This window comes from Bos indicus, chromosome X, assembly GCF_029378745.1.
Source record: "Bos indicus isolate NIAB-ARS_2022 breed Sahiwal x Tharparkar chromosome X, NIAB-ARS_B.indTharparkar_mat_pri_1.0, whole genome shotgun sequence".
Taxonomy (NCBI): domain Eukaryota; kingdom Metazoa; phylum Chordata; class Mammalia; order Artiodactyla; family Bovidae; genus Bos; species Bos indicus.
The window spans coordinates 38,235,791-38,249,634 of record NC_091789.1 but is presented as its reverse complement, the minus strand read 5'-3'; the positions used below and the strand labels follow the sequence as shown (position 1 = coordinate 38,249,634).

The 13,844-nt window shown below is 45.5% G+C and overlaps 1 protein-coding gene across 2 annotated transcripts in view; it reads right to left on the bottom strand.

Moving 5' to 3' along the window:
* The window catches only part of GAB3 (GRB2 associated binding protein 3), an 86,284-nt gene extending 72,653 nt beyond the window's left edge, over positions 1-13,631 (bottom strand). The window contains exon 1 of one of the 2 annotated variants that reach the window (XM_070784646.1): positions 13,408-13,631. In XM_070784646.1, the coding sequence (XP_070640747.1) occupies positions 13,408-13,479 (72 nt within the window). In that variant the 5' untranslated portion in view covers positions 13,480-13,631. The remainder of the gene's footprint in view (positions 1-13,407) is intronic. The other variant, XM_070784645.1, reaches the window with a different exon arrangement.
* Positions 13,632-13,844: the final 213 nt, after the last annotated feature.

Genomic DNA, 13,844 nt, shown 5'->3' with positions numbered 1-13,844 from the left:
ATGCTGTGAACAGGCACGCCGCCCATGACTCAGTTGCCAGGGTGCAGGGGGGCAACAGAAAGAGGGTGGTGGGCAGGAGACGGGTGCCAGCTGGTAGGCTGCTAACAGCCCGAGAGGGATAGTTACAGGGCAACTCATGTGCTGAAAACACTGTTCTGGCTGCAGGAAGTTGCCAAATCCACCTCCCAGCCTCTGGTCAGCACAAAACTGTGACTCAAGTTGTTCCACACAGGAACCCAGAGGATGCCACTGTTGACCGAAGGTCCTGTCTAGGCCTAGGAGAAGCTGGGCTCGCAGAGGGCACCTGCCTGCAGACTTGTCCCAGGTACCTAGAGAGGAAAGGAATAACCTAGCTTTCAACTGGGTTAAAGACTTGCTGGGCTGAAAGCACATACATCAATAGAAAGAAGAACCCTTTACTGTTCACAGTTCAAGGCCAATCCTCTGGGCCTCCTCCCTGCTGGAACCCAGGGCATTTCTGGAGCCTGGGCACACACGTACCAATCAGGATGTGGTCACATTTGGGGGTGAAGTGATAAGCAGCGGTCTCAAGCGAGCACCTCAAGCCACTGCCCAACGCCTCTGGCTTCAGTTCTGTTTCCCCACAGGGTCCCTCTCTGCTCCTGACATCTGAGAGTCCAGGTGGAGCTCATGCCACTGTGAAGGATTTTTCACGGGCATCCTTCAGAAATCTTTCTCCTATTTTGTCAAAACTGTACCTTTTCAGGGGTAGATAAGAGGTCTAACTGATCTAAGGTCTATTCCATGAGTTGATTAGATTTTCCTGCTCTATTTTGGACTTTTAAAAAAAAACAGTTTTTCTTTCATATTGGGTTTTAGCTGATTAACAATGTTGTAATAGACACAGGTGAACAGTTCAAGGACTCAGCCATCCATATACATGTATCCATTCTCCTCCAAACTCCCCTCCCATCCAGGCTGCCACAGAACATTAAGCAGAGTTCCCTGTTCTGTCCAGCAGGTCTTTGTTGGTTCTCCATTTTAAAAATAGCTGTGTGTACATGGATTTTTGGACTCTTTGATGAGTTTCACAGAGGGGAATTATATAAACATGTGTTCAGAAATGTCATTTTCTTCCTCAGAAATCTCTTTGAACGCTCTGGCAGTCACACCAGTCCAAGGCAAAAGAGCACCTTGTTGTTTAAATGTGTATTTGGCTGGTGTCTCATGAGGCTTTATATTATTTCTTATGCATCATAACCCTTTGTAGACCTTTTTTATTTGCCCATTTTCCCACTGCCATGCTGATCTTTCCCTAATGACTGACAAGGATTATTAACAGAAGTCATGGGTATAAACTCATCTGCCTTATACATTTGTATTGTTTTTGAAGCATCAGTGCCTAAAATCGTGCTTGGCATACAGGAGATGCTAAGTAAATATTTGTTGAGGGCTGAAGAAATGAATGAAGAGAAGTGTTTTATTCTCAAATAGCAAAAAATCTGTCTTTTCCTTTATCGTTTTTCTAACATATTTAGACAGGTTTTCCCCACCTCCAGATCAGATTGATATCCGACAACATTCTTTTGTATAAACTGTATTTCATTGTCTTCCACTTAAATGCAACACATCTGGAATTTGTTTGCCATGTCTCTATGAAGTGAGATTGATCTATATTTTTATGAATTTGTTATCAAGGTTATGAAGAAGTTTGCATCTTTTCTGTGCCCGAATAGTTTAAAGAGTATGAGAGTGAGCTGTTCTTTAAAGCTCAAAAGTGCTCCAATATTAAAACATTTGAAGTCAAGCATCTGTCTCAGAAGTAATTATCCATTTCTTTCATATTTACTTTATACTATTGACCAGAACAACATTTTAGGGTGTAACACTGTGAAGAGTGGTGCTCCTTTCCGGCAAGGCCATGTGAGAGTTCTCTGCTGTGAAAATTTGGGTGGAGTTAAATTACAGTTTAAACTTCAGTTTAATTTCTAAGTTACACCATGCGCAGGGCCCAAGACCCCAAACCACGGATTTCTTGTCAGCCCTGAAAGCCACAATGTAACAGACTTGCTTCTTGTGAAATAGGAACTAGTGGTGATGAACTGAAACAGCCACTGAAAAGGAGGCCTGAGATGGGACGACCAAGCAGCCCACAAGAAAACCTAGCTGGGGTGTAGCTCTAAGGTAGGCACGGTTCTGACGTGGAAAGAAGGCAGAGGAAACTGAGTTACCAGTGCTGTGGGATGCATCGTGAGACTCTTGACTGGAGGGAGACAGACAAGAACACAGGGAGCTCCATGCCAGAAGGAAACGGACTTTGATCCCTGACAGGAAACAGAAGTTTATAAAAAAAGTATTTTTCGCCATTTTCTTTCCACCTTTTATGTTGAACTAGTACAGGAATATCATTGCCAGATGTCAAACAAGCCAGCATCATCTGCTTCGGCTCTGTCCCTACAGTCAACTGTCAACTGGCTGCCAGACTGACCGTTACAATGCACATCCAATCACATGGTTTCTATGCTCGGAACCCACATAAGGTTTTCCTTCCTCACTGAGAGGAAAAGTCCCAGGCCTCTTCTTAGACCCTCTAAGACCTGACACCAGCCCCCCACCCTCTCCCATCACCTGTCTAACCCCAACTGCTCTTTGCTCACTCCCTGGGTTCCAGCCCAGCTCATTGCTCCTGGAACATTCCAGGTGTATTCCTGTTGGAGGGTCTCTGTGTTGAGTCCTTCGTCTCCTGTGTAAGCAGTGGGGCATTTGAATTCCCTGACCCTTGTGGATGCCTAAAGTCAAAGCCAAAAGGTGTCTAGCGGCCAAGAGCAATCCCTCAAACAGGACCTGCAGGCGTTAAGTCACAAAAAGACAAGCAGATATGATCCCCTTCCATGTGGAAGTAGACGAATACTGCCTCCGAAGGCCAGGAGCTCTGTTGAGATTTGGGATGGATTCATGATACGAGGCTCTCAGAAAATAAAGACGTATGTGAGTGTTGACCTGTTACTATCGAGAGCTAGGTGGTCCATAATCAGGGAGGTGAATCAGAAGCGAGCTTCGAATGAAAAAAAAAAAAGACAAGGGGTGACAATAGCCTGATTTCTCCACTCTCACTCCAGGTTCTGAGCACGTGGGAACTTCTAACTGGAGAAGGACCTGTGCAGAGAGTTAGCTGGGCTTTTCCTTTGAAGACATCATCCAAGCAGCTCATCAACAGCGACAAGCCAAACTCCTTGAAAGGCCCCTCTGGGCCTTATTCTGATATCATTTTGCCACTTGGCCATATCTCCTTCTCTGTTAGGCCCAGGTCTGGAGGTGGGTGTCACTTGATTCTTGCAAATCACTGAAATGTTTCCCTCTTTGTTGCCTTCAGCAACCAGGTCCTCCATCTCCCCATCCTCTTCCCTCTCAGGTCCTGACACATTCCCTGCGACTCTGTGACTCCAAGTGGTCGTGCTCAGTTGTGTCCAACTCTTTGTGACACCCTGGGCTATAGCCTACCTGGCTCCTCGATCCATGGGATTCTTCAGGCAAGAATCCTGGCATGGGTTGCCATTTCCTCCTTCAGGGGGATTTTCCCCACCCAGGGACCGAACCCACGTACCCCACACTGGCGTGTGGATTTTTTTGCCACTGAGTCCACCTGGGAAGCTCTCAAACTCAAAGACCTGCCCCCAAACTAAGGTCTGTAGTCCCACGCTCCCTCCTGCATGGCCTCTATGATGTAATCAGGACTACAAAGATCTGGACAGATTGGCCTGAAGGCTCCACAGTGATCAGAAAGGGGAAATTCACCAGAAAGAAAGGAAAGGCCCAGTCCCTAGGCCTTGACAAAGCAAAACATCAACAGCACACGTAGAGGCTAGAAGAGAGAGAGAGAGCTCAGCAAAAGCACAGAGGAAAATGTGGTTCCCTCGACAGGAAGCCGGCATGAGTCAGCAGTGTGGTGGCCGCCAGCCCTGAACCAGGGGGACCTGCAGCCTCCAGCAGGGGAAGGGGCGCCTGGCTCCTCTCGGCCTGAGGCTTTGATTCCAGGAGCACACTCTGTCCTGGGAGCAGCTCAGAGGAGGCGGGTCTGTGGCCCAAGAATATGGAAGGATCAGCAGCATCCACCAGCCATACTCAAGTGCCTGAGAGGAACCCAAGTCAGTGAGAGCAAGTGTGTGTTCCACGTAATCTCACCAGGTAACAACAGTGGGCAGACTGTCCAGTCGGAGCTGTCACACACCTCTTTGGGAAGAGTGTTATGTAACCAGTTTCCTGTTGGTAAAGTGTCCAAACAACACGTGATCGCTCAAAAAATGTGGCCAGTGTGTCATGAGATCACCGCTGATACACTTGCCAGTCACTGAAGTTTACAGAACTGCAATGTGGCCTGGCCTGCCGACCGCCCTGCTCAACAACCTGTCTCTCCTGAATGTTTTCATTAAGCAGTTGACACCTGACATTGGTTATTTCTCTAGAATCATTCGCATGTTCTTACTTTCTGCTGCACTCCTACAAATAGCCTTTCTGTTCCAGTTTCCCTTCCAGCTGTCTCCCCTGCCAGTTCAACCTCAAGATCGCTGCTGCAGACCCCAACGCAATCTGTGAGCCCCCTAATTAAATCCTCATCGAGTAATAGTTCCCTGAACCCAATGTGCCCAGTACTCCAATGCAGGTGTCTACTTCTCAATGTGCAAAAAGCTGACCAACTCCAAGACTTAAATCGTTGGGCAAAGCAGGTCTGGGAAACTCAACTCTCTTCTAGCTTACGTGTGTGAGTTGAAATCCCCCAGAACCAACCTGAGTCTAATGCTGCAAGGTGTCCAGGGATTCCAGCAGGTCTTCTATGTGAAATCACGACCACATTTAGGAGAGACTGGACCCAGAGCATTGGAATGGGACACTTGACAGTGTTGAGCTGCTTCTAACTGCTCTAATCTCCCCAGTGCCATTGGAAGGGCCGCCAAGGAGTCAAGAGTCCTCGAAAAAGAAGGTTCCAGTCACCTCACCAGGCAAAAACACCTTTATCAGCTAAAGAAAGAAAGTGAAGTCACTCAGTCATGTCCAACTCTTAGTGACCCCATGGACTGTAGCCCACCAGGCTCCTCCATCCATGGAATTTTCTAGGCAAGAGTACTGGAGTGGGTGGCCATTTTCTTCTCCAGGGGATCTTCCCAACCCAGGGATCCAACCCAGGTCTCCCACATTGCAGGAAGACGCTTTACCGTCTGAGCCACCAGGGAAGCCCAGCTAAGTCATGGTCTTTCTCCTTTCTTCTCCTTACTATTTTCTGTAGGGTTTGCTGGTGGTGGTGAACTCCAGCTCAGTGGCCTCACTCAGCCTGTCAGATACCCGCTGTCTTTGACACGAGAGGGAAGGAGCAGGTAGGCAGTAGTGACAGCGGGTTTCTCACTAGAACTAGCTCTGAGTTGTGGTTTGGGGTGTTTTTTCCTGGTTGTTTAACCTCAAAACTGGTTATCCAGCCCTCTCAGCATGTCTGTCAGAGACCCAATATCATTCTGATAAGCTCTTTTTCTGCTGAAATCAGTCAGGATCAGCTTCTGGTGCTTGCAAAGTAAAACCTTGACTGGTACCACATCTACAAGGAGTATGTGGTCCATCCAAGTTTCCTCATTTCTAAAATGCACTGAAATTGAATGAAGGAATAATAAATAGAAAAGGAGAAATTACAGAGCTATAAAAATTAAAAAGTAGAACTAATAGTAAGCAAAACACTGATTCAGTGCTAAAACAAAACTTGATAAAACAGAACACACCAAGTAACCTAACCAACAGGGGAAAAGGGAACAGAGCCCAAACTCACAATGACAAGAAAGCAATATCTCTGGGAAGAGGAAAAACAAATTGTAAAAATCATAAGAACATTGTATAAAATTATATGTGATGAATTTGATGGCCAGAATGAAACAGATACTTTTCCAGGAAGAGTATAATTTACATAACTGACTCAGGGAAAGATAGACTAAACAAATCAATTTCCATAAAAGAAACAGAGTTGACAAAGATCTAAACACACCAAAAAAGCACCAGATATAGCTTAGAGGGGGATTCTGCCAAAATTGTAAAGGGCTGTTAATTCCAACTCTACTTAAAATATTCTAGAATATGGCAAACTTCCAAATTTTTTTATGAGCCAAGTATAACATGTATGCCAAAATCTGCTAAAGATTGTACAGAAATAAATAAAGCCAAATTTAAAGCCAAAGACCAGTCTCTCTCATGAATATTGATACAAATATACAATATAAAATATTTGGTTGGCCAAAAAGTTTGTCTGGGTTTCAAACCCTGAGTGAACTTTTTGGCCAAACCAGTATTAGTATGAATAATCCAACAACACAATAAAATTATACCTTGTCCAGCTGGTACTTTTTCCAGAAATGTAAAAGTGGTTTAATATTAGATGATCTATTAATAGAATTCATTGCTTTGCTAGATTTAATGAAAAAGTCATGTGACCATCACTAGAAAAACTGAAAAACTTCTTAATAAAATCCAAAAATGACTTTTGATGGAAAAAAAACTGATTAATACAGGAATTGTGGAATATTTCACAGGAAGAAAATATATTCTCCTAGCCCAAAAGTCAATACATTCCTTTTTTAACAAACAGCTTTATTGAAGTATAATTGACACACAAAGAACTGTATATAACGTGTACAATTTGATGAATTTGGCATATGTAGACACCTGTGAAACCATCACCACAAAGTAATCGATCCATTACCTCCCAAAGTTTCCATGTGTTCCTTTGTGTGTGTGTGAATGTGTGTGCACTAAGAACACGTACATGAGATCTAACCTTCTCACAACTTTCAAGTGCGTAATACAATATTGTTGGCTATAGCCATTATGCTGTACAGTCAATCTCTAGAAACAATTTATCTTGTATAATTGAGACTCTATACTCTGGTGATTCAGACAGTAAAGAATCTGCCTGCAATGCAGGAGACCTGGGTTTGATCCCTGGGTCAATAAGATCCCCTGGAGAAGGGCATGGAAACCCACTCCAGTATTTTTGCCTGGAGAATTCCATGGACAGAGAAGCCTGGCAGGCTACAGTATGTGGGGTCATAAAGAGTCAGACACAACTAACACTTTATACCAAAAGGGGCCAGCAATCCTACTTCTGGATATATGCTCAAAAGAATTCAAATCGGGATCTCAAAGAGATATCTGTGCTTCCATGTTCATCAGAACATTGTTTATAATAGCCAAGACACAGAAACAATCTAAGTATATTCACTGATGGATGCATGGCTAAAGAAAATGTGTTATGTCCATAAAATGGAATATTACCAGCTATTAAAAAGTGAGGAATCTTGCTATCTGTGACAACATGGATAAACCTGGAGGACATTATGCTAAGTGAGATAAGTCAAGCACGGAAGAACAAATACTGCATGATTCCACTTTTAAGAAAAGGTCCCTAAAATAGTCAAACTCTTAGATGCAGAGAGTATGATGGTGGCCCCCAGGGAACAGGGGTAAAAGGAAATGAGGATTTGTTGTTCAATTGGTATAAAGTTCCAGTATCTTTCTTAATAGAAAAACACTGATCTTGACTTGCTTGTTTTTTTTTGGCTGCACTGTAGATCAAAATAGGCTTGCCCATTGTCAATACTACTTTTTCACATTGGAGTGTTACTCAACACATTTGGACAAAAGGGAAAAAAAATGAGATACATAAGAATTGAAAACAGAAGTGGTAAAATTCTATTTCGGATGACATGACTGTCTACATAGGACATCCCCAAAGAAAAATCAACTGAAAAACTACTACAAAAAAATAAGATAAATCAAAGGTAAGAGGATAGAATATTAATATGTTGAAATTATATTGGACCAAATTCTGTGCATTTCCAGCTGAACTTGGCCCCACCTGCCTTCCGGGCCTGGCTGCTCGCTTTATGTGGAGCTGTGGCCTGTGCTGAGAGTCCTTCCCCACCGTGCCCAGGTCTGACCCAATGAACCCTCAAATAGTCCAGAGCCTTCCACCATTCCTGGATTCAGATTAGACACCGGGCCACAAAACATTCGCTTTCCCAGTGGTTGCCCAGAAAGACACTGAGAGACAGGCGCCATAACCGAACTGGGAGATACATTCATCTTCCTTCTTTGTTGCAAAAGACCGTCTCAAAGACAAACTGATTCTATACAGCCTGTCCAAGTCCATCCAACTGACCCAACCAGTGGGTGTGTTTTCTCATGAAACTGCAGCCAATTCAGTAACACACTATTTTGTATTTTATTTCCTTCCTTTCCTTTTTCCATCACTCTCACCACACAGAGATTACAACCCCAACAGAGCCTTGGCAAATAAGCTTTGGCTCAAGTTGTGTTTTCTAAGGAATGCAGGTGAAGATAGAATCTAACAGCCCTACAGATACAAACAACAGTGAGTAGACATAATGGAGAAAGCCCCGTCCACAGTAACAACAAAGGTGAAAAAACAACACACACAGAAACCCCAAATAGACAGAAGACTAATAAGAAGTGTGCAAAGACCTATGTGAGAAAAACCTGGAAATACTCTTCTAAGACATAAAAGCTGACTTGAACAACTGGAAAGACATATTTTGTTATTGGATAGAAAGGCTCAACACCATAATGTCAGTTCTCTCTAAGTTAATTTAAAAATCTAAAATAACCCTCCTTTCCAATAATAACAGATTTTCTTTTGAAAGTAAGCAAGCCAATTCTCAAGTTCATGTGGCAAAATAAAATCAAAACTAGCCAAACTAACTCTAAAAACTCCAACAACAACAAAAAAAACCCACCAACAATAAAGGGGGACTAGCCATATCAGTGGAGGCTTTCCTGGTGGCTTGGTGGTAAAGAATCTGCCTGCAATGCAGGAGACCCGGGTTCTATCCCTGGGTGGGGAAGATCCCCTGGAGGAGGGCAAGGCAACCCACTCTAGTCATCTTGCTTAGAGTCCCATGGACAGAGGAGCTTGGTGGGCTGCAATCCATGGGGTCACAAAGAGTCAGATATGACTAAGCAGCAGCAGCCATATCAGTATTCAAGTCAATTGTAAAACCTCTCTAATGAAAAGAGCATAATAATGGCACATGAGTTGACAGAGATACAATAGAAGATAACAGAAAATCCAGAAATTGAACCAGAATGAAATATAGGAATTTCATCTATGATAAGGAAGGGCAGTATTTGACATCAGTAGGGATACAGACAAATTTTTTAAATAATTTTGTGTTGGCAGAATTGTACAGCGACTTGGAAAACAATAACATCAGATTTGTTTTTTACATCTGCACCAAGGTAAACTCCAAAAGGATCCTGAATCGAAATATAAAAAATAAAACACAAACCAGGGCTCCTGTTTGCTTCTGCTCAGCAGCTCAGACCCAGCACCCAAGTGTCCCAAACACTGAGCTGATGACATTTCTGGGGAAGAAGGGCTGTGGGCCTTGCCTGAAGGAGGAGAAATGTACGAACTCACTGCCCCAGCACAAGGCCATGCCCAGTACAGAGGCGATCACCCCTGCTGGGCAAGCAAGTTGGAGCCCCAGGCTTTGGCAGGAGGGAGCTGAGGGTCACACTTTCAAGTCAATCCAGGTGATGCAAATCCCACCCCTGGCCACCTGCCAGCATCATCATCCCCCAAGGCTGATGCCTAACCTGACCTGCAAGTACCTGCGTCTCCCCCGTAGACCCCAATGCCTCAATAAACCCAAACACTCAGGGGGGAAATGATCATATAAAACGAAATACAAACAAAAACAAAACCATACAAGCACCAGAAGCAGAGTCAAAATACAAGTGATAAACTGGGGAAAAGTATACACATCTCTTCTCCCAAAGGACTAATCATCTCCCAGAAATTGCAGCTAAAAAGACCAACAGGGACAAGGCACACACATGTCAAGACATGTTCAACTTCCCTCCACATAAAAGAACTGCCAATTCAAATGACACTGAAACACCATTTCTCACCTATCAGGTGGCAAAAAATGTCCAAGTTTAACATCACGTGCTGTTGGCCAAGCAGTATTGACACTGCTGGAAGGAATGCAAAATGGAACATTCGTTAATATCTATGGATTCTAGATTCACAGGCCCAGCAATCCCAGCTCTGGAAATCATCCAGGTGTACCTGCACAAAAAGGAAAGCATCACCTGGACATTGTTACTAGTTGTGGCCATGGCTGTACACATCAAGAGGGGAAACAACTCAGGGGTCCAAAATAGGGAAGTGGCTGAATAAACGTGGTATGGCCACACATCAAGATACTACACAGCTATCAAAAGTAATGAAGATCTCTCGTCACTGACATGGACAGAATCCTAGAGTAACATTTTTTTTTTGAGAATTTTCAAGATCGACTCTTTTCCCAACTTTCAAATCCACATTTCAGTATTACTGGCCACAGTTGCCATGCTGTATATTAATATCCTCAGATCTATTTATTTTATAACTATAAGTCTGTACCTTTAGAGCACCTTCACCCATGTCACCCATCCACCCTCCTTCCCCTGCCTCTGGCAACCACCAAGCTGTTCTCTGTATCTCTGAGTTCAATTTTGAAGAGTTTACATGAAATTGAGATCACCTGGTATTTATCTTTCTCTGTCAGACTTAATTCACTTCGTATAATGCCCTCAAGTTCCATCCATGTTGTTGCCAATGGCAAGATGTCCTTATTTTGGATGGCTGAAGAATATCCCACTGTATATATATGGGTAGATAAAGATGGGTCTTTACCTCCCTGGAGAAGGAAATGGCAATCCACTCCAGTGTTCTTGCCTGGAGAATCCCATGGACAGAGGAGCCTGGCTGGCTACAGTCCATGGGGTCGCAGAGTCGACACGACTGAGCAACCAACACTTCTTTAACTATTCATATGCTGATGGGTACTTAGGTGGCTTACCTTACCTATTATAAATAATGCTTCAGTGGATATGGGGGTGCAGATACCTTTGTGAGTCAGTGATTTTGTTTCCTTTGGATAAATACCCAGAAATGGAGTTGGTAGATCATATGGTAGCTCTGTTTTTATTTTTTGAGGAACGTCTGTACTGTTTTTCATAGTGTATGTGCCAATTTACAGTCCCACCAACAGTGTAGGAGGGTTCCCTTTTCTCCAACATCTTTGCCAGCATTTGTTAACTCTTATCTTTCTAACAGCCATTCTGATAGGTGTGAGGGGCTAGCTCACCTGTGCTTTTGGTTTGCATTTCCCTGACAATCAGTGGTTGAGCCTATTTTCATGTGCCTGTTAGCCATCTATTTGTCTTCTTAAATGAATAGACAACGTAGAATGGAATATATACTAAGGTACCTTTTGTGCAAGAAAGGGGAAAATAAGGAGCTATGTACATATGTCCTTGTATTTATATAAATAAATATTGGACAGGTGAAGGAACAAACTAAGAAAAAAATGGTTACTTGAGGGCTAAGGGCAATTAAGATGGATGATGACAGAGGGGAGAGTGAGATTTCTCCATGTATGTCTTAAATATATATACTTTTTAATTTTTGAAATATGTAGACATAATATCTATTCACAGACACAGAAAAGAAACATGGTTACCAAAGGGGAAAGTGGGGGATAAATTAAGAGTTGGGAATTAGACACACACTAATATGAATAAAACAGATAAACAGCAAGGTCCTACTGTGTAGCATCGGGAACTATATTCCATATCCTGCAATAACCTATCATGGAAAAACTCTATAGCTGTATAGCTGAAAGTAACACAATACTATAAATCAACTACAGTTAAATTTTAAATTTAAAAGAGCAGTCACAAAACTAACTCGGCTCATGGATTCAAGAGGATGAAACACCAGCTTAGCTTGCACTGAAAGACTAACCTAAAAACAGACTCAGCTTCTGTTAGTTATTTAAGAAACATGAACAGAGTACTACTTGCTCTGGCCATGTAAGAACTGAGTTATTGCCTTGTTTGTGCTAGTAGCCGGCTTTTTTATGTCGCTGTGTTACAAATGTCACGGTGTGGACTTCTGGAGGACAGGGAGCAAGTCTTTTTTTCTCGATGACACAGGGCCTAGTTCAGAGTTGGTGCTCAATTAAAAGAAAGAAGGAATGAATACTCCTTATAAGATCTGAACCAACAGCGGCTGAGTGATAGCGTCGCGTTGCCTCGCGGCCCTGACGCATGATCGCCACCCAGTGGCCACAGGAGATTCTTGCAGAGCTTAGAGAGAGAAACTTAACTTCGGCGTGTGTTCCGGAGATGGCTTTCAACCAAAAAGCATCAAAGCCTGTCTAAACGACTATGTCCCTCATTAGAAAAAATTACCCTTTCTGATCTTGGAGTGTTTGGAGGATGCCACTGAGGCAGTCTCGCGTCCTAAGTCTCCTCCACCACCACCCGAGCACACGCCCCACACACTAACCTGTGCAAAGTCCACACCTGCCACACCTCCATTGGACCTCCCGAGAAGGAAACACATGTGATAACAGGTGTAGACACTCATGGCTTTCCCCAAGTGGACGAGGGGCTAATCAACTTTCCTAAGCCAGTCTCGTCAGGACAAGATATACACCAGTCCTAGCCAACAACCTTCCACGAACTTTGGTCTGCAGGTTCGCCAGCTTCCTGCAGCGTCGGACACTCTCCAGTAAAGTTTTAAAATGGCTCGTATGTCGAAGGGCAGAGAGGAAACCTGCCTCGAGCTGGCTTTGTAAGGCCGGGTCTGTCGTAGACCATCACCACCTCCCCACCTTTGAACGTCAGTGAGTTTTCCAAGCAGCTGCACCCTTAGCAAAGCTGTTGAGTGCTTCAGAGCCCGAGAAATATTGGACCTCGTGTTTAGGGACTGGTGGACCCCAAAAGAATGACGAAGGTAAACACTGGTCGTAAATCAGGGGGAAAAAAATCTAGATCTATGGCTGTAACGAGAAAATGCCTCTAAGAGACGGACACGAGTCTGCTCCTGGCTCAGCGGAGAAAGGGTCTGAGCAAGTGTACGTTGCAAAGACCTTGTCCTGCCGACGCGGCTGGAGAGAAGAAATTTCGAGCCGGGGGTCGTCCATTTAAGATGGTGATGGGATGCGTAGGAAGGGGAGGTCTCCAGAGCTCCCCGTGTCTCCTCCTACCGAAAGCCCGCGGTGCCCATAGGTACCAGCAAAGAGGGGCGTCCGAAGAAAAGAGCTAAGAAGGAACAGCCTGGGGAAGACCGCAAGGGCGGCGGTGTCCGATGACAGTTATGCGGAAGGATGGGGCTCGCGGCCCATCGCCGCCGCGGCCCCGGAGACCGGGACGCTCTTTCGGGAGGTCCCGCACCGAGACCGGGGTCGGCGCTCGCCTCCTCGACGTGCGATCTCGCTTTGCCGGCCGCCTGCCTCGCCCGCCGCCGGAGCGTCGGGGGTGGGGAGGATCCCGGGGATCCCCCGCGGGCGGAAGGGCCCCGGGACCCCCAGAGGGCGCGGGGCGACTCCCCCTACTCACGTAGCGCTGCAGCTTCCTCTCGGGGGGCGACTTGACCAGCCAACCCATGCAGACGGTGTCTCCCGCGCTCATGGTGCCTGCCTTCCCTCTGGCTCGGCCAGCGCCCGCTGCGGAGGAAGTCGGTGGGGTTGCCGGCGGGGCGGGCCCAGCGCCTCCCGCCCGATCGCCGGCCCAGAGCCGCCACTCCCGCGGCGGCCCCGCGACCCTCGGCCCGGGGGGCGGGCGCCACCCCCCGGCTCCAGGCAGCCCAGCCCGGCGGGCCGGAGCGGGTCCCCCCGCCGCTAATCTCGCCCCCGGTCCTCCCCTCCCACCCCGATCGGCCGCGTCAGAAGGGCTGGTCTCCGGGCCTCCGGCCTCGGCCTCGGAGTCGCAAGAGGCGAAATCTACACCCGCACCTGCGGAGTCAAAGCTCATGGACGCAGCCTAAGCGCCCCGTG